Below are 19,958 nucleotides of genomic sequence, written 5' to 3' on the forward strand. Positions count from 1 at the left end.
AATATATCTAACAATATCCCATATTTCTCTTAGTTGAGTGAATTGACCGAAAAACAGCATATTTTGTGTTAGTTAACGAAGCTAGTTGTAAACAGAGCTAAATTCTCTATTTGATCTTTGTATCAGTCAGTTTTATAAAAGAATAGTTAGTTAACTAAATCCTTAAATCCTTAACCCGGATTTTTATCAGTTATTTCGTGATAAATTGGGTTTCTTTCTCTTCCAACTGAAATGAATGAAAATAATGTTCAAAAGCCGAAGTAATTTTTGACTGCTTTATAAAGCGAATAACCCATCCCATATACAATATATATATATATATTGTAAAAAAATTTAAAATTTTCCGTTTGATTTTGTATCTTATTTTCTCTTGAGATTTTCTTTTTATTACAGTGGTTACATTTTTTCTTGAACGCTCTTTCTCTTTCTCTTAAACTTAAATACTTAATCAAGTTAAACCTGTTTTCAATCAAACAAAATGCTGCTTGGTGCTCAATACTAATCGTTCTTTCTATATACATACTATATTTTATATATATATATATTTATATCAATATATAGATATATATATATTTATATCTACATATGTGATGTATAGATCTGGCGCTTATCGTTTGCTTCCAATATGGAAAATAGTCAAAATGCTCTCTGTTTCCTCCTCTTCCACTTTCTGGGAGACATGCAAATCAGTCTTATGTGCCTGTAGGTGGGCGTGGCTGGGGCAAATGCGTAACATGTGGTACATGTTGACACTGGGAACTCGTTACTCAGATTTTCAAGCAGCTGCGGTGGCTACCGCTGCGCGCATAGACCTCCTCGAAGGCATGGATCAGCTCATCCATGCCATGGAGCAGACCCTCCTCTCGATTGCCTGGCTGCCAGGGACTGCGATGATTGACGCACAGGTGTGGCGGCAGCTGTCTGGACTTGGCAAAATCTATCAGCCAAGCGCCCATGCGGTGATCATCATACACAATAAACAAACTTGAGCCAATTATTTCATGGCGATTGAAGAACGCCGACTGTTCGATGACCAGGCGCATGTGCTTCAATCGCTTCAGAAGTTCCTTTTGCACGGATCTGCGTGCGGCAAGAAACTGTTCGATAGTCTGTGAGATTTGCTCGCTGCTGCGGCACGTCTTGAGATCCTTCAGAGGTGCACGTCCACGTAGTCGCAACGCCTCAATGCGAAAGCCTTTGCTGTGCGACGACGACAACGACTCGCGGAAGAGCATGTAGCGCAGCTTCGTAACCGCCTGTGCCTCGTGCTCCGCGGGCGTCGGTGCACTTGCGTCAACAGCTATCATTTTCTGATACAAATCCGGACGCAAGGTCTGGTTGCTGACCTCCGATTCGAGAAAGGTGCGAGTTCCAAGCTTAATATCCATCACACACGGATCTTTGAAGCCTGCCAACAGATCCTGCAGTTCGATATAATGCTGCGTTTGCAGTTCCCGCAATCCAAAATACGCGGGCACTATCTGCAACGTCTTCGGCTCCTGCGAGATCTGCTGATAGGCCAATACTTCGCTGTCCTCAATCCCAGCGATCCGTTTGCGCACAATGCCCGTCGAGGTAGGCACGATGCTAAATGGGGATGAAAGGGAGAAAGAGTTTGGTTTATGCTTTACTTTTAGAGGATTGTTATTGTAGTGCTTACCTTTCGGGATGTCCGGAGAGCTGCATCCAGCCGTGTGGCTTGTATTGCGTATGTTGATGTTCCAGCAGCAAGGGCGTGGCAGGTGCGCTCAGCTCCAAAGCGTTCTAAAAAGAATAAAATGGAGAGTGAGAATTGGTATTTCAATAGTATATGGGAAGTCCCCTTAAATAGATCTCTATAATACATTGAAAACTGTCTCAGAAATAGGATTAGAGTGAGAGAGACAGATAAAAAGGCATAGAAGGCGAAATAGATTAGTCGTTATATGAAATGAAGAGATTTAGTCTTATAAAGAAAAATAATTGGATAAGAACAATTGAGTTATAGAGGAAGCAAGCGATCGAAATAAAGCAATTTGATGTTAACCAAGTAGAAATCAAAGTAGAGAGTATAACGATAAAAATTCGAAAATAAAATCATGACATTGTCAAGGACACAAACAAACTCATAGACAGTAAAGATGTACACAAAGCTGAAGCTATAACGGAATGCGGAACTGCAGCAAAATTAAGCCTAGCTTATCCCCAACAGAAGCCCCAATTAAATGCAGTGCTAAAGATTTAATTAACATCAGAGAGCGATCAATATTCATCGCAGTATTCGTTATATAATAATAATAATTGACGGATATTCCATTCAATCCCAGTCACATGCCACAATTGAACTAAACAATTTATTGAAAACAATTTCAACGAATTCCAAACAGAGTTTTGGAGTTCATATGCCCAATTGTGGTACAAGGGTGCAAAAACCTACTGATAACGGGAAAGGAAATAAATTGAAAAATGGCAAGAAAAAAGAATTTCACACTTGTCGTGATATCTCGCTACAGCGACAGAGCCAAAGAAGAAATTGAAGATGAGCTTTTGCTTTTTTTGGCTTTTTTGTTTTTGGTAAAACTGGTTTTAATCATTTTATCTATATATCAAGCGATGCTGATTATAAACATTCAAACAAAACAAATTTTATTATACTATATCCGGCTTATATACTTTTTGTTTATATTTTTGTAATGAGAAATTAATGCAGAAAGAAGCTGGCAACAATTGTTCGCGTATTGTCTGAGGTTCCAAGCAGGAAGCATTTTGAGGCATTTGCTTTTATCATCGGTGATTATCATAAACGTTCATGATACCAGATATACCCCAACCTTAGTCCCCTACCTAACGAACTGGTACTTACAATGGCCAAGAACTTGAGCAGCGACATGTGCTGCTGTGTCGTGGGCGTCGATGGCTCCACGAATCGGGCCTGAGCGACTCCTCTTTGCAGGCTCAAATAGTCGGCCAAGTTGTCGCAGTTATCGTAGGGTATCGCTAGGCGCTGTAGAATAGAAACATATATATACATATAGCGACTATATATATTTTGACGTCAGTGCACTGCGTGAACCCCAACACGCGGGGCAAACAAACAAATGAAAGCAAAACAAAAAACAAGGGCGTTTAAATGGAGCTGGCCGTGCGAGCGGATACCCAGCAAACTGGGAGAATATGCTCCGATTTGTATTCCTGTAACCAATTATCAGATTCGAAATACTAGTTTAAAGTATTCACTTGAATTTCTAATATACCAATAGAAACGATTTGAAGAGTCTGCATAAATTTATATTCCTCAGATAACTTTTTATTTATTATCATAATTAGTTGAAATGTTACACATATCTAAGAGTAGACTTAGACGAATACCCTGTAAATTAGCTTCATAGGGAACTTAACGCTTGGACTTGCTTTCAGTCGATGCGAAATCAAATACCCTGTAAAGATTTGTATATTCAATGCTTTTAGTTGCAGCCGACGTTACTTGGCTAGCCTTTAAGATACCCCTTAACGCGAAGCCTGTGACTCACTAACATTAGCATCTTAAAAATTAAAAAACAAAAAGCCAGCCCCTTATTAATTATACAATCAAAATGCAACAGCAAAGTGCAAAAAATTCTATTTTGTTTACGCTGCCTTCGCTTCGTATATGGCTTATAAACGGCTCGTTTTTATTTTATGGATCTTTCGGCCTGGACTGGGGGCCATTTCAATGCTCATGCCATTTGATCGATGTGTGTGGCTCTCCAACGTGCCCCCTAATGAGGTACTTAGTATGCAAAGTTGAATGTGTTTATCCAACCGGCTGTTGTTCTTACTTTTGTTGTCGTTGTCATTGCTGTTACTGCTGCTGTTGCTGTTTCGTATCCATAAATTGAGTTATATGCTTAAAAGCTGTTTGGCTATAACAAATTACGAATCCGAGCTCGAAATACTTTAATTAATTTCAACTAACTGTGCAGCTAATTGTTTATCCACAGCATCTTTATATAGCCCGCTGCTGGGCTTTAGGCGAGGGTAAATCTTATCTGTTGTCAGTTTCAACTCTTATCGCTTATCAGTTGCGATAGCAATGCGTCTTTACTGTATTTTCTTTTAATTCATAAGTCAAGCAAGCTTTGTGGCAATGACTTGACATGAGTTGTGCCTTTGTAGATACGTATATACAAATATATAACTATTATATTATATATATTATTTTTATGAAAGGTTAACAAATTTGCATTTGTGGCACATTGCCTGACATATAGATATAAGTGGAATTATCTATATACATATACATACATTGCTATAAAGATAATGCATATGGTCGAGGCTTAGATAGCTTGGTTTCTATGTGTACAGTGGTGCAAAAATATTGATAAGAGTTATTTGTAAAAATATGGTAAACATTTAAATGAGATTTCCATTTTAAAAAATAACATGTTTATTTTTTTAATTGAATTTAGTTGATATTCAAATCAAATAGATTTAATGCACGAGCTTTCTGCGCAAACAACAGTTGAACTTGTTAAGTTGGCTGCAGCTGTTGTGTTTCAACTGTTATGTTAGCTGTGGCTGTTAGACTGTGTTAGCTGGGGCTGTTAGGCTGATACTTTTAAAGTTGACTGGAATGCATATCAAATAGCAAATAACATCTTTTTATCTTTTTATCAGGCAACACTTATCTATCAAATTGAGAATTGTCCCGTTTCAGCCAGCTTAAGATGCATAACACACATTTGGCAGCCCCTGAAACGAAGCCACGGATAATCAAGAATGAAGTAATAAAACGCTAATCAATCTATGCACAACGTGGCCCATTGTTAGGCATATTTTCGCAGCGTGTCGTATGCGATTAACCAATATTCGAGGTAACAACAATTCGAGTCGTGTGCTAGCAATTCCATTTCAGAGCTGACCTTTATGAATATTACAAACGAGCCGCATGCAACAGAAAGAGTTGGCATGAGTCAATTAGAGTGAGACATCGTAATAGTTGACAACATTTAATTATAGCAACGTATACACGGACGTCACACAGCTGCTGCTTCGTTCTATTTTTATTTTATTTTACTATTATTATTCTAACATTTTTCATTGACAACTGGAACGGGTGCAACTACATTTAGCTCATGCATTAGTAGGGGTCTACGCTAAAGTTAGTGCAATTTTGCACGTAGCCTCTAATGGTATGTTGGTTCAAATTCAGCTCAGAGCTAAGATTAGTACAAACCTTAAAAAGGGCTTAGCTAGTGTTCACCCAGCTACATCGTTTGTTTTCTTTTGTGGTTGCTGAATAGAAATTTGTTTATAATATGAATAGAAAAGACGACCGCAGAGATAATTAGATCTGACATTCGCACACAAATGCGTAATAATTCGCAATGTAATAAAAGCGAAAAACAATTGTAACCAAAAGTTACAGCATTTTCAATGTTATTCTCCCAATCTCTTTTTTCCGTTGCGCTCGAGTGCAGCGCGACTCGTGCGCGACTTGAGCGCGTTTTAAAACGCGGCCGTTTTTTTTTTTTAATTTATTTTTAGACGGTGTTTAACTAAGCCGCCGTTTTACTAGTGTTTATTTATGACTACTTAATATTATCGTTTTTCGAACGTGTTAACTCAAGAACAGACGAACAAAAACAAAAATAAAAAAATAAAAAACAAACAAAAAACTTAAAACAAAAAATAAAACAAAACGTCTCGAAGATCAAATTTATGCGCGTGACGTCAAAGCGCGTAGAGCTGTAAATTAAACAAATTCAAGTTGCCCGAATTTGTCAAATTGAAACTTCAAGCTTAAACTTTTAGTTGTTTATATGCCCTGTAGAGAATTGAAAGTGGGTAGCCTGAAAGCTAAGAGTGATATGAACACAGGCATTCAATTTAAATATATGATGAAGCCTTCGATGCATATTTAAAAAATACATAAACATATATAAAACCTGTATACCAAGCCATAATTTTCTCTTAAATAGCTCTATCGTATTATAAAAGCTAGTCACTATTTTATATCTATAGATACATCTGTGAAGCATATTTAAATAAAAACAGTTTTATTAGCATTCCTCTTTAAGTTAACCAATTAGAAAACATATATCGAAGTGCGATTATAGTAGGTGACATAACTGTATACTGCGTATCTGCCAGTCGTTAATTTAATAACAATAAAGCTCCAGTTTAATTTTTGTTTTCATTTCATTTTCTTCATATGCTCAGCATTTTAACCTGTGGAGACGTGCGCTCTGCACGTAACTCGTGTGGCAGTGGCAACAGGTTCCAATTTTCAACTGAAAACTAGTTTTCCTTTCGGCATCCGGATTTGGCGGCCTTTAGGTGTAGGTGACTCGAATGTAGCCTCCTTTTTGGTTTGTTAGTGGAACACAGCCCTGACATTCAATAAACTGGGATGTCGTAGCCCTCAAAGACGCAGTGTCTGCATAGAGCAAAGGAGAGGGGAGGATGGGAAAAAGCCAGGCTGAATTCACAAGTCGATTGATTTGCATTGACGTCAATGCATTGCGAGCTCCAGAGGGGGTATACGAGGAGAGAGGTAGGGATAAAAATATATATATCTATATATATATACATATATATTTATATATATATGTATATGTATATGAAACCAGTTATGGATTATAAAACATAACGCATTGTAGTTAAGTTTTGTGAAACGAGCCGCCAGAAGAGGAGCGCAGGGCCCCGAATGCGATTTCAGACCTGTATATTAAGCCTCTCTCAGCACATGTATAATATATCACATAAGTATATCATAAAATAGCTGTTAGCTTTTAACAATTAGCTCATGTATAGTAAAAAATCAATCCGTTTCGCTGAAGAGCAGCTTCGGTAACTTAAGTTAATAGACATCATTTCCTAGTAAAAATAAACTTATACTAGGAATCGCTATGATTAATTTCCTTTCGTGTTAAACTTAAATAATTTGTCAATGAGTCACAAACTCCAAAAAAAAAACCAAGCCAAGATGTGACTAAGGAAGACGTCATAGAAGGAAGGAAGGGGGTAATCCCTTTGCTAAGCCATCGAAAAGAGTACACAGATTCACCCTGAACTTTACTCTATATTCATGAGGCCGGACAGACAGCCTTCGTACTAGACAAGTTCGCAATTTTTCAAAAAAGAAAAAAACACTTATCAAAAGCCTTGATCCAAGCCAAAAAATTATGTATATAAAAAATTTTAATAATAACATTTGGTCTGGGGCTGATAATAATTTAGCAGCTGCTGACAGCGTGGGCTGCTGCACTTGACAGTTAAATCTTATATTCAAAACGATTCAAGTGCGCAATGTACACTGAGCGAAATATTTCGAGCATTTCAAAAATTAAAAATCAAATTTTTTGAAAGATGTTTAAAAAAACTTGAATATATATATATATCTCTTGAGAAACAGAGGGAGATAGACAGATATAGAAAGAGTAAAGAGCTGAGCGAAACAGCGTTGAATAAAAGGCTTTCAATTGTTTTCAATAAAATGAATTGATTTGTTGTCGCCAAGAGGCATGTGACTATATAAGAGGAGTCCATAGTGGTATAACAAGAGTACAGTGAACGAGCGCTAAATACAATTCCACCCTTTATAATAATTTTCATTTAAATCTTATAAGATTTGACAGGAATTCAAATATTTGCATTCATAATAATTCTTATAAATATTCCTTCTATTCTAACTGTCGAGCGTTTACTGTACCACACTGAAACATTGGATTTAGCTTGTCTTAATTAGCAGTTAGTTTTTTTTGCTTTTTTTTTAGCAAATGCAAATGGACGTTACGTGGGTTACTGGAATTTCAGTGTTTGTACGCCGCATAACTGCTGGAAGGAAATCCGAACAGTTGTTTCAACAAGTGCTCAAGATAATGGGGAATATTGTACGGAATGAATGGACATAGTCATGTGTCAAGTGCGAGAGCGGTGGGTGGCTTGCTGTTGAGTCTTTGGGTCACTTTCTCTGCTTGCGTTGCTTTCTACATCCGTGTATTGCCCCTGCTCAATTGACGTCATAAGCTCTCTTAATATTTAACTGTTATTTTTTGGTTTCTTGGTTTTGTTTTTGTTTTGCTCCCTTGTTAGCTTTCTTTTTGGTTATTTACCTCAGTGTTGGTGTGATTGTTGCTGTTGCTGGTTGTTTTTGGCTGGTGGTGCTCTACATTGCCAGACTTTTCGGCTGGCGGCGTTGCCGTATCCAATGCAATCAGTTTCCATAGCTGCTTCAGGCCAATGTTGTCGATGCATGAGAAACGTAATTTCTCATGGGACCAGGCCATCGTAGAGCGATTTCTTCTTGTTGTTGTTGGTGTTGCTTTTGTAGCTTGTTTTTCCACCGTTGGTGTTGTTGTTGGACGCTGCAGCACGGTGGAAGTCATAGTCATTTGGTTTTAGTTCTAGTTATCCGTTGCACAAAACTTGTGAGCTCTGTCTCTCCCGTGTTCAATAACTGTATTATGCGCTATGCTCAACAGATTTGCATATTTTATTTAGCTGATATTTTTATCTTTGCATATATCTCTTAGTGTTCTCTTTTACTTTAGTACACTGCATTTGCGTTTTATCTTCTACTCTTCTCACACTGCACTTCACTTAGGCTTCGGCTTCGGCTTTGGGTCCGGCTTTTGCTTCGAATTTGTTAAATTTTATTTTATTTTGTGTGTTTACTCTTGTGCCCGTTATGCGAAGTATTTTGTGAACACAAAAGCCGTTTGAATTTTAATTGATATTCAGCGCACACGAAACGCAGTCCAGCTGTTCACGCGTTCTACTCTGTGGGGCGACTAACTGGTTTACCCACTCTGCGGTCAGTTTTGTACAAAAGCTCAGCGTTCGCTCATCGGCAGTGACGTCGGCAGCGCTGCTAAAGACGAACGCAAATAAAGGCGAACATCGCAAGTCGCGACTCGCTACGCTTCGCTCAGAGCACAGCAATGATGTAGAGCAAGCGGTCGCAGCAAAAACCGTATGCTCTGACTGCAAAGAGCGGCTGGATTTCACGAGTGTAGACAAAAGCGGTTTTTAAGAGAAATTTCCAGAAGAAGAGAATAGCGAGGATCGCTGTTGAGATAGCAGAATATCTGTCCTTAGAGCACTGCCTGACTCCACCATAGACTACATAACTATGGTGTACAACGCCATGCTCCGCATCCGGCACTTTCCAGCCTGCTGGAAGCGCGCCGTGATTGTGATGATTCCTAAGCCTGGCAAACCCGTGGGAGAAATTGAGTCGTACAGACCAATTAGCCTGTTGCCAGTACTCTCCAAAATATTCGAAAGAATATTTCTGGAACGAGTACTGACACATCTGGGACGCCAGGAGGCCATTCCAAACCATCAGTTTGGCTTCAGGAGACAGCATGGAACACCGGAACAGGTTCACAGAGTTGTGCACCATATCCTTGGAGCCTTTGAAGAAAAGATGTACTGCTCTGCCGTCTTTTTAGACATCAAACAGGCGTTTGATCGAGTTTGGCACCTGGGACTGCTGCAGAAAGTGAGGACCACCCTTCCAGCCCCATTTTTCGCGTTGCTATCCTCATACCTTATTGGAAGAACCTTCCAAGTGTCAAGGGGGCAAACAGTATCCTTGACTAGACCAATTATGGCTGGAGTACCACAGGGTAGTGTTCTAGGCCCAACACTTTATACTTTATTCACAGGAGATATGCCAACTCCCGAGCCAAATATAGGAAGTACAGATGCAGTACTCATAGCGACCTATGCAGATGACACCGCCATCTTATCACGTCACGTATCTGCGCAAGAAGCTTCAGACTCACTACAAAAATATCTGGACTCTTTCGGACGCTGGGCAAAACGGTGGTGTATCACCATTAATGCACAAAAGTCTGTACATACTACCTTCGCCACTAGAAGAGGAGATTGCCCAAGCGTTGCATTGGGGCCCACTATTCCCAAAGCCTCAAAAGTAAAGTACCTTGGTATCACTCTTGACAGAAGGCTGACTTTTAAAGCGCACATAAGTCAAGTAACCTCAAAATGCAAAAGCAAGCTAAAAACCCTCGACTGGATGCTGAGAGCTTCAAGCAAGTTGTCTTACAGCAGCAAGGCCGCCATCTACAAGGCAATAGTTGTCCCAACCTTCGTATATGGTATCTCTCTATGGGGCTCCTCGGCGAAGACTACAAGGAACAAAATTCAGACCCTGCAGAATAAAGCACTACGCAGATGGACTGGAGCCAGCTGGTTTGTAAGAAACTCAGTCTTACACAGGGATTTAGCAATTCCCACAGTTGCTGAACTCATTGGGCGACACAGTTCAAGATACGCGGACAGACTTGCAGCGCATCCTAACCATCTCGCAAGCAACCTGGCTATAAACAACAATAGGCGAAGACTGAAGAGATTGCATCCTCTAGACAATATTAGAACTAATTAAGATAGTAGCTACAAGTGCAGAATAATTGGCATATCTGCCCTCCCATTAGTTAAGGTTTAGAGCTAAATGCGCTATAGAGTCTAAGACAATAAGCTGCAACAAAATAAAGAAATAAAAAAAATTCAAATAAAAAAAAAAAAAAAAAAAAAAAGAATATCTGTAAGGAATGAAAGAAGGGAGAGCGGGGAAGGGCCACAACCTACATTCGTTTGTTATGATTCCCATGGGGTGGATCTGCAACCAAAACTATCGCGCCTCTCCCAACAAGTGCGAAGGGCGGGGCCCATTAAGACAGAAATAAACCATATATCATTGTTCATATTGATGAAATCTATGTGTAGCAATATAGAAATACCTATATAGATGGGTATGTAGAAAATGTATATAAAAACGACACTGCAAATAACTTTGTTGCTAATAGAGATAAAGCGCCAGAGAGAATTGCAATAAGCAAAGGCAGTGAGGTAATTAAGCTTAGAAAAGGACAAATTTAATATTCGCAGCACTAAAATTGACAGGTCAGTAACATATAATAATTATATTATTACACAATTATGTGATATTATTTATAATTATAATTATATATACATATACATATTTACATAAATGTAAATTATCTTGTTTAATATAGAAATCATGGATATGCATACTGAATTGATCTTAAAGATTCCCGGAATAATAACACATAGTTTGAGATGTTGCATAATGGTGTTTACTTTATCCACTATCTGCGATGCGCAGTTGGCTTTGCGTCGCAATTAGATAAGATATATCGAAGCTACAACTCGTAAACCCAAAAGTCGTCCACATGGCGCCAACTAAGGTCAGAATCAGGCATTGAACTGTCTGGAAGTTGTTTATCCACATTGTTGAACTGATCTTTTAAAGAGGGAATACTTGGTACACATCTGAGACTACGCCATCTGCATTGCTAATGGACATACGTAAAGCTTCTTGGGAATTATGCAAATAACGCAATCCCAGATCTGCGCCAGTTTCTTGAGCTCTTTTCTTTTTTGTTTTCTTGGTGCAGGCCATATCGGTTCATGGCCACCGCAAGGGAGAGTGCAAAATGCGCATATTTATGGAACCCTGAGTCGGAGAGAGAGACGGATCCGGAGTCAACAACTGGGGAAGGGGGCCGTAATGTACGTCAGACCGCATACGAGTGACATACAAACCCCAAGTTGAGTTTCGACATCGTTGCATGCTCCACATGGCAGCCACATACGTCAGCCCCAGCCCCAGTCCCACTCCTAGAGAGCCGCGAGGGTGGAGCAGGAGCAGGCCCCAATTGTTATGCGTAGCCAATAGCAAATGCAAATTTCTCATATGAGGCCCCAGACGCGAAGAACCCGCCGCGAATGCATTGAACTTTCCATATGCGCTGCAACGTGGCGTATGCGTAATGCAATCAACACAAATTTAACAGCTGCACGTGACCGCAACTAAATACTATTATATACGGAATCGTAAAGAAAAACAACTGAATGGGTTATAATTAAAAATGGAAACAATAATAATACTGCGGTTTGACTGTTTCAGTCATAGAAAACTTTTAGAAAATGTAACAAACACAAAAAAAAAGGGTTAAGAATACATGAAACTGCAATACAAGTAGATATTTATGTATAGCCTGCATTGTGCGCTGTACTATAGGAAATTAGTTAATCTGTAATATGTGTAGCATCTTAATTAAATTTGTAAAGCAAAGTAAGCACACTCACATGAAGTAGATTAAGAAAAAACCAAAAAGAAAATGTTAAAAAATAAATTTTTTTAAATATACGAAACAAAGCCTTAATATGAGTGTGTTTTTAACCAATCTTTATAAAGCTTAAGGAAAATTTTATTATTTTGAGTCAATCTGATAAGTCGGAAGGGATTTACAAATGCATGCAGGTGGAACTAAAAGAAATGAAGGGTCACAAATAGCTATAAGTGCAGTTCAATATTAACAGATTCTCGGCTTAAATTAGTAAGTTTAACTTTAATACAATCAACTGTGAAAAATGAATAATCCTGATTTTAAAATTTCAATAGAAGCTAATTTAAATAAGCAAGTTGTTAGCATCTAATCAACTAATCTATTTAAAAGGAGATGACGCATAATTTTTTCCAACAAATTAAATTTTGTGTTTCAATGGTGCAATCCAGTAATCAAAGTAACAAGTGTCCGAAATAAATCTGCTTAATTATATATAGAAAAATGGGTAAAGAAAATTCTATACTTTTCGAAAAACAAAACATTGCAAATGAGACACAATAGATAGATAGTTAGCAGTCTGTATTGTATTTAAATGAAAAGGAACTGGATAACCTTCGCTTTAGATGCCTATTTTCTCACTGATGTAGATCGACATTCATAAAAACACACAAACTCTGACTAATCTCAAAAACTGAAAGCGAGAAGCCACTTGTGAATCAAGCGAATCCTAAAACACATTTCGAGCAATACAAAATACAGAAATACCCGCTTGAGTTCGAGTGAACGATTAAGCAATTAATTGAATGAGTATTCAAAGTGCCAATTTGTGTGGAATATTTGTCATGGCAAGAGGCGAAGCACATTCATTCATAACACTCATGAATGCTCCCCCAGACCGACCCGAATGGTAAATGCAATTCGAATGCATTTTGCGGGGCTGCATATTAATTAATTCAAGCTCTATCAAATCTCCCAGATCTTTTGCTCGAATGTCGCTCTCAAATAATCATCGAGTCGAACGCACGAACGAACGTTTGCTTGTGTAAGTGCGCGAGAAATGCCCAAGCTTCAAGTTTGCTGACGTCAAACGTAAATTTTGCCTCACTGGAGACTTGGGTTGGTTGGCTTGGGAGAGTGGGGTATCGTGCGATGATTACTGGCATTTCTCTGTCATGATCATCATCAACAGCAGCAGCATCGGCATTAGCAACGGAATCTGCCAAGTAACTGGAGGCTGGCCCCAGGGCAGAACTCTGACAGCTAAAGTGTCTTTCTGTGCGCTTCACTGACCATCATCATCATCAGACAAACAAAGACACAAAGACAAAGATACGGAGCGCTGACGCAATTGAAGAGAGCTCCCAGCTTCAAGCTCCAAGTTCCAAGCTCCAGCTCCCACTTTCGCGCTGACGATTGACGTTTCTTTGTCGAACACCCTTGACGAGGGTATTTTAATTAGTTGACAAAGAATGTTAGCTATCAAAGAACAGAAAAAATAATTGATCGATTAAGAGCTGAGAAGCTAAAACATGCAAATTAGTTACATTTTGTGAGGTGGCTTTGTGAAAGAGCTGACAGAGAAGTCGACTGATTTACCTACAATAACTATTGATTAAAATTCAATATAGAATAGACTTTAATCAATTTTTTAGTTGTGATTTGGTGCTTTAAGTCTGCTTTTTATAAAGTTTTATACATAATTGAATCATTGATTAACATTGCAAAAGCTGACAAAAACAAATTTGGAAATAGCCTTCGAAAATTCGAACTTATGTCTGGATCAGCATGATCCATTAAATAATTAATAAAGCTGTGATAAACAATCAAAGCCAATGAAGAAATTATTTAGAGGTGTTTATTGAAAGCCAATTGAGTTAGGATTATATTCGATATCAACAATACAATATTCCTATGTAAAGCTGTTTAAGTGTATTCAAGCTTCGCCACTCCGGCTATAACAGTTCTTACTTGTCGCTCAACATTTTTTATTACTTTTAATATATTTTTTATAATTTTGCGGCTGTGATTGACGCACTTGCGTGTCACTTGACATTTTTTTAATCTCCCGACTTATCATAACTCACGGGCCTGCAATCGCCATCACAATCGCAGTCGGACTCCGACTCCCCGACACCGATTCCGATACCGATTCCAAATCCAATTCCAATTCACACTGAATTCTCGCCGAGAGGTAACTTGATAGTTTGCTCAGGTAGCAAGAGACGCCTCGTCGACTCTTCCGTGCTGGCTCTTAAAACAATTTGAGCTGTTGTTGTTGCTGTTGTTGCTGTTGGTATTACGCACAGCTTAACAAAATGTTTGTTATAAGTTTGACATGGCGCTCGTTATTAATTTATAATTCAATGACTTTACTGACGTAATAGTATTAAGCTTTGCATAGAGCAAAAAAAATATGTGAAACGTTGCCTCATTAACATGTTTGCTTTGTTGTGCGAGCATCCAGCTGATTGTGTGGGTGGCTGTGTGTGTTTGTGTGCATTGTTAAGCGCTTCTAATAGCAGTATAGACACAATTTTTTAAATGTGACTGTGTGCGTAGAGCACTGGCGCCAAAAACAATTCTTTTTTGTGGTACACTACTTCAAAAGCAAGAGAAAAAATACTAACAAATAAAGAGGAATACAACATGTTGGATAAATACTCTGTGCAATGCCGGAATTTTCATAAATAAACATATATTTATCATCGGTTTTAGAATGCATTTTAATAAATAATAAATAATTTTGGCTTTACCAAATTAAATTGAATTGTTATTTGGCGCTAAAATGAATTGGCAAATTTAACAATTTCTTTGATATTTTCTTTTTTAGTTATTAAAAGTGTTTCTTCTTTTCTCACCAGCAGTCTTCAAGTAAAAGGCATGTTGGAGGAAATCAAAAGCCAAAAATGTTCAAATCTGTGTACTCATTACATTCCCATACACTTTGCCTTTCCCCTTTAGCAAATATTGGTTTATAGACCTAGCCGGAAGAATGGAAATTAAGCGATCGAAGGAAAAACGATGAGAAATCGAATTAATAGAAATTTTTATTGTTTATACAATATCAGGAAATATTAATTTGTTCAATTCAAAGTCTCTAGCAAACATATGGGCAGGGCTAAGTCAATACTCCTGATCATCGTGTCAGTAATCTATATACATTTTGTGCAGAGATTGCACTATGTTGGTAAAGAATAAGAAAATATAATCTATAAATACTATGTTCTATTCATTTCATACTCTATATGTGTTTTCATATTTACGTTCATATTTGTAGCATTTTTACCGTTTCTCTCTTCATTGTTTATATTAGTTGTTTATGCTTATTTGATTTGTTTCTGTTTTCAAATTTATAAATTCTATACTTAATTTATTTGTATTTTTAAATTTATAAATCCCTAATTATTTTATATTGATTGCACTTTTTTATGTTTATAATTGCAGCGGTAATATTTTGTGCTTTTTATTTCACAAATATTTTTCTTAATTTTATGCGTTGTCTAATCATATGAAGCTTGAATTTTGTTAAGGTTGGTTTCCTTACATGTTTATGCATTAAATAATATATACATAAATGGTCACGTATTTAAACCAGACAATTTTTTTATTTTCGTTTAAAAGACGCTGCAACATTATCCAAATTCAATTTCAGTTAAAAGATTTAATTTGGCCCCAAGATAAGTTAATCACCGAATTCTATAAATGGCATTTCGGGCTTTTCCCATATGCTATATTCGACTCAAATTTTAGAAACGGGATTGGTTGTAATATACGCATTCAAGCGTAAAATACGTAAGTCCCAGGCAGCTTCAGAGCTTTACTTGGAATCTTTAAAATATGTTTGTTGCGTCATAAGACTGTGACGAACAGGAACATTGTACTGAAATCTGATCAAATATTTTTTAATGAATTCATTCATTGAAAAAGTGTTGACAATAAATTTCATGGGAAAGTTTTGATTTTAAATATGGGCTGATTGCTATTATTCTTATTAAAAATATTTTAAAAGAAATACTTAAGTATTTCGGTGAAACTTCATCTCGAAAGAGGCCAGAGCTATTGCGTCAGTCACAAAACGATCGTAAAATAGATGGAACCTATGATTGACAGCAAAGAATAATAGAATAAAAGTATATATATAATATATATGTACAAATTCATTTTATTTTTAATAAATTATTGCGACAATTTCAATTTATAAGTTCAACAACTAATTTGAACCATTTCCAAATGGTATCTGGCACGTCTCGCCCCTGGTAACAATTAATGCTGACAAAATTGAAATTTGTTTTTCGTACGCAGAGGCTATCAGCATGTTAGTTATACCCTGTAAAATAAATTTGTGGTGAGTGAGAGTTAAGTGGTGCAAAGTAACAGAAAACCAAAATGCCTTATGGCTGAGTATTAAGATTGAATCTGGGAACTAAGCTGGCTAGAGACCAACACTTCAGATACATGTTTACCACAACAGATATTTGGCCAAAATGAACATAATGAAAACGTTGGCTGCTAAAATTCAAATTTATAAAAAAATAATTCGAATTCACGAGACCTAAGAATTAAGATCCATCAACCCGAATATAAATTGTGCCCTTACAGGGCATTGACTAGTCATTGACACTTTTCTTTATGCCATATTTGCTTAGTCAAGATGAATTATATTCATATATTTTGTGAATTTTTACCATTAAAATAGCGTAGGAACATGTGAATGGCGCGAGCCACATTGATAAGCTCAACAAATATAACACCATATACAAATACACATGTATTCATGTATATGAGTGTATGTATATTTATTTCTCTATATATATCCCTCTATCTATACATTTTGACGATGTGCTAATCTAGGGTCACGCCCAAATCAAATGCTCAAATTTTTAGAGCCAGAAAGCAAAAAGCAAAAAAATCATGCGAGCCAAATGTGCAAAAATACTCGTAAAAAATAAATATAAAAGCGAAAAGCAAAACAATCTTTAGAAAAACAAAACGCTATTATTTATGTGCGTGTAAACATTTTGATGGATCTAAATGGAATGGGTACTTGAAAAGAAAATACAGCCAACATTTGTTTTGTATTCGAGCACATCGTAACTCGCTTTGTAAATACTTGCATATTTATACGTATCTTTTATATTCGGATTTATTAAAAAATATTAAATCAATAATTTTCTTTAACTTTGGAACATATAGAAAAGGAAATACGAAAGAGATTCAACATTAATGTGTTAATGTCATGAAAACTGATTGAACGATTGCAGCAAAAATATTGTCATCTCGCGCAATATTTACATACATTTTAATTATATTGTGTTGGAAAGGAAAATGATGAGTCAAAGACTGCAGATCTGAAGTGGCGTAACCTTGTCTGGGAATATATATTGTTTCTAGTATAAACAATTTACCATCAGGGAATTTTTTCCCTAATATACATATGCATATTGGGTACTATATTCTTTGTAGTACTACGAAGTATTACATTTAAATCTTTTATTTACAAATACCAAAATTTAAAAAATTATACAAAAAATCAATAAAAATTAAATGAATTTAATATTAAAAATAATTAATAAATAAATGCATATTTATTATTTATTTTTTCAGTTTATTATTTTGCTTAAAACTAAAAATAAAATTATATATATAATCTAAATAAAATAAAATAAAATATTATATATCATTTAAAATATTTCCGTCGTATAATTAGTTGAATAAAAACCGTACGTATGTGGGAATCTTAATATTGAAAAATAATTCTGAAATATACATTTCATTCTCAGCGTTGAATTTCAAGACAGAATTTGTTTTAGATCGTAAGTGAAATATTAGCTTTGTATACAGAAATTTAATTAAAAGAAGCTACTGCGATGCTAATTTAATTTTAGCTAACACATTTTTATAAACTGGATTTGTATAGCACTTAATTTTGCTCTAAGTATGTTATCTTAAAAACATATAAGAACAGTTTAATTGCATAGTGAATCTTGACATCCCTGACATGGTCGTCATCTAGTTAGCGCATCTTGTTGGAAAATCAGAAATGGCAAAACTGTTTAGTTAACAATTACAGTAAAATATTCATTATAGTCCGTTCACAGAACTGTGCTGGTGTTAACAAAGAGATATGAAATTGCCACTTCAACCTTCATCAATATAGACAAACGATATGGTGTTAACATTATACACAGTCCAATGCCTATGTGGCACGTCACGTTTCACTAGAGACAGCAGTCACCTGACCTGGGGAAACGCTGATTCAGCAGCTAAGTTCAAAAGCCAGTGGCCGCACTTGCCAGATGGACAATAAATAAGTCACAAATAAAAAAGCCTGAAAAATCGACTCATATTTAACTTGCGTCAATTACAACGAAAGATTAGCCTCGCTCTAGTTTCGAATAATGAGGCGCTACGTCTATATAAATCAGCGTACAGATAATACAATACGAAATAAATCGTCGCTGGGGGCAGCTAAAAAAAGAAAATATATAACTCGACTGGACCGACTGACTGCAGCTTATCATTGTCGTCATTCACAAAAAAAAAAAAACATTTTATAAATAAACGTTAAGTTTACAAAGCGCTCAACCAAAAATAGCGACCGATCGGAGACCTGAAAGATGAAAGCCCAGTTGCTTACTGTACTCTATGACGTAATATATATCATATGCAGTTTACAGTTAAGTCTGACTTATATATTAAAAATAAACGCGATCAATACATATTTTCGGGCTTCAAGTTCAGTTGCACTCGCAGTTTTTTTCCATCAGCTCCAACAACACGCAGGGATCAGCTGTCGTGCAGTCTTATCTCTCCCCGACATCGACCACATTATTCTGTAATAAATATATATATTTATATATATATAAATACGTATATATGTATGTATGTAAAGAAACGTTGTTGTGGCACGTGGCTACCAAATGAATGAATTGAAATGTTCGCAGAATATTATAATATCATTAGGCGCCGGCTCGTGCACACATATTTGGCAAGAAAGGAAAATAAAAACAAAAAAAATACAAACTGTATACGAAAGAAATATTAATAATAAAATCCAATTAATTAAAGCCATGCGAACGTCGATTCGGCGAAAATTTATGGCATTCAATTTTTCATAAAAACCGCAAATATTTGCCCCGGTCGAAAGCAAACTCTTCTTTCGTAAGTAAATATTGGGAAGTCAAATATTTGCACGCTACTGACTCGTTAGTCGCATTTTGCGCCACGCTTAAAAGTATTCAATGGTTTTTTTAACCTACCAAAATTTAAGTTTTCTAAGCTTATTGAAAGAACTTCGAAATTGTATATTGAATTTTTGCAGCGCACGTCTTTCTGCCCGTACACTTGTCTGTATGAACTCAAATTATTGTGTCGCTGTCGAAGGTAGAGACTTGAATTTGTAAACGTTTTCAGCCGTTAGCTGAAAAAATATAAAAATATTTTGGATACGCCCGCTAGGAGCACGACCAATCGGATACAACGTTACCTTCAAAAGGCGTACACCTAAACCATAAAATTCAACGTGAATTACTGTTGATATTGGCTACATAAATGTGCACAAAAAACTATATATAAGATATTTAAAAGGTTTTTATTTAAGAAAAGTTGCGTTTTACTTAAATGCAAAATTAAGACTAAATGTAACAGTGCAGCGTGGGTGATTTTAATTTTTTTATTTGTAACTCTGCGGCGTTTCTAAATTATAACTTATAATTCTTAACCGTAATTTCATAGTTTTTGATCTACAGTCGTAAAATTCAGGTGGATCACCACCACATGAATAATTATAAATTATATAGGACGTCCATTGGGTCATGCAAAATCAGAAAATATTCATTTTAGACTTAACTGTTTATGCAGTCAGTCACAATCGACCGC

General features: G+C 36.4%; 1 protein-coding gene across 3 annotated transcripts; it reads right to left on the reverse strand.

Annotated features, from left to right (window-relative positions):
* Nucleotides 1–477: 477 nt before the first annotated feature.
* LOC111594746 (inositol-trisphosphate 3-kinase homolog) lies at nucleotides 478–8,766 on the reverse strand. 3 transcript variants are annotated; one of them, XM_023308192.2, is made up of 4 exons: nucleotides 3,798–3,951; nucleotides 2,843–2,983; nucleotides 1,661–1,764; nucleotides 478–1,587 (listed from the first exon to the last, which is right to left on the reverse strand). In XM_023308192.2, the coding sequence occupies exons 1-4, from the start codon at nucleotides 3,813–3,815 to the stop codon at nucleotides 768–770; spliced, it is 1,083 nt and encodes a 360-aa protein (XP_023163960.2). In that variant the 5' UTR covers nucleotides 3,816–3,951; the 3' UTR covers nucleotides 478–767. The 3 variants fall into 3 exon arrangements, with proteins under 3 accessions (XP_023163960.2, XP_023163957.2, XP_023163959.2); XM_023308189.2 differs by lacking the exon at nucleotides 3,798–3,951 and adding an exon at nucleotides 8,076–8,766 and having other exon boundaries at nucleotides 485–1,587; XM_023308191.2 differs by lacking the exons at nucleotides 2,843–2,983; nucleotides 3,798–3,951 and adding an exon at nucleotides 8,076–8,766 and having other exon boundaries at nucleotides 486–1,587.
* Nucleotides 8,767–19,958: the final 11,192 nt, after the last annotated feature.

Source organism: Drosophila hydei, unplaced genomic scaffold, assembly GCF_003285905.1.
Source record: "Drosophila hydei strain 15085-1641.00,03,60 unplaced genomic scaffold, DhydRS2 tig00000149-arrow-pilon, whole genome shotgun sequence".
Lineage (NCBI taxonomy): Eukaryota > Metazoa > Arthropoda > Insecta > Diptera > Drosophilidae > Drosophila > Drosophila hydei.

What these genes read in the sequence shown, in the direction of transcription:
- LOC111594746 (XM_023308189.2), bottom strand. Translation starts at nt 8,354, where the DNA reads ATGACTATGACTTCCACCGTGCTGCAGCGTCCAACAACAACACCAACG. An exon ending in ACAATCACACCAACACTGAG is followed by an intron (nt 2,984 to 8,075) that starts GTAAATAACCAA and finishes TCTATTCTACAG; the next exon opens with CGCCTAGCGATACCCTACGA. An exon ending in CTCTCCGGACATCCCGAAAG is followed by an intron (nt 1,588 to 1,660) that starts GTAAGCACTACA and finishes ATCCCCATTTAG; the next exon opens with CATCGTGCCTACCTCGACGG.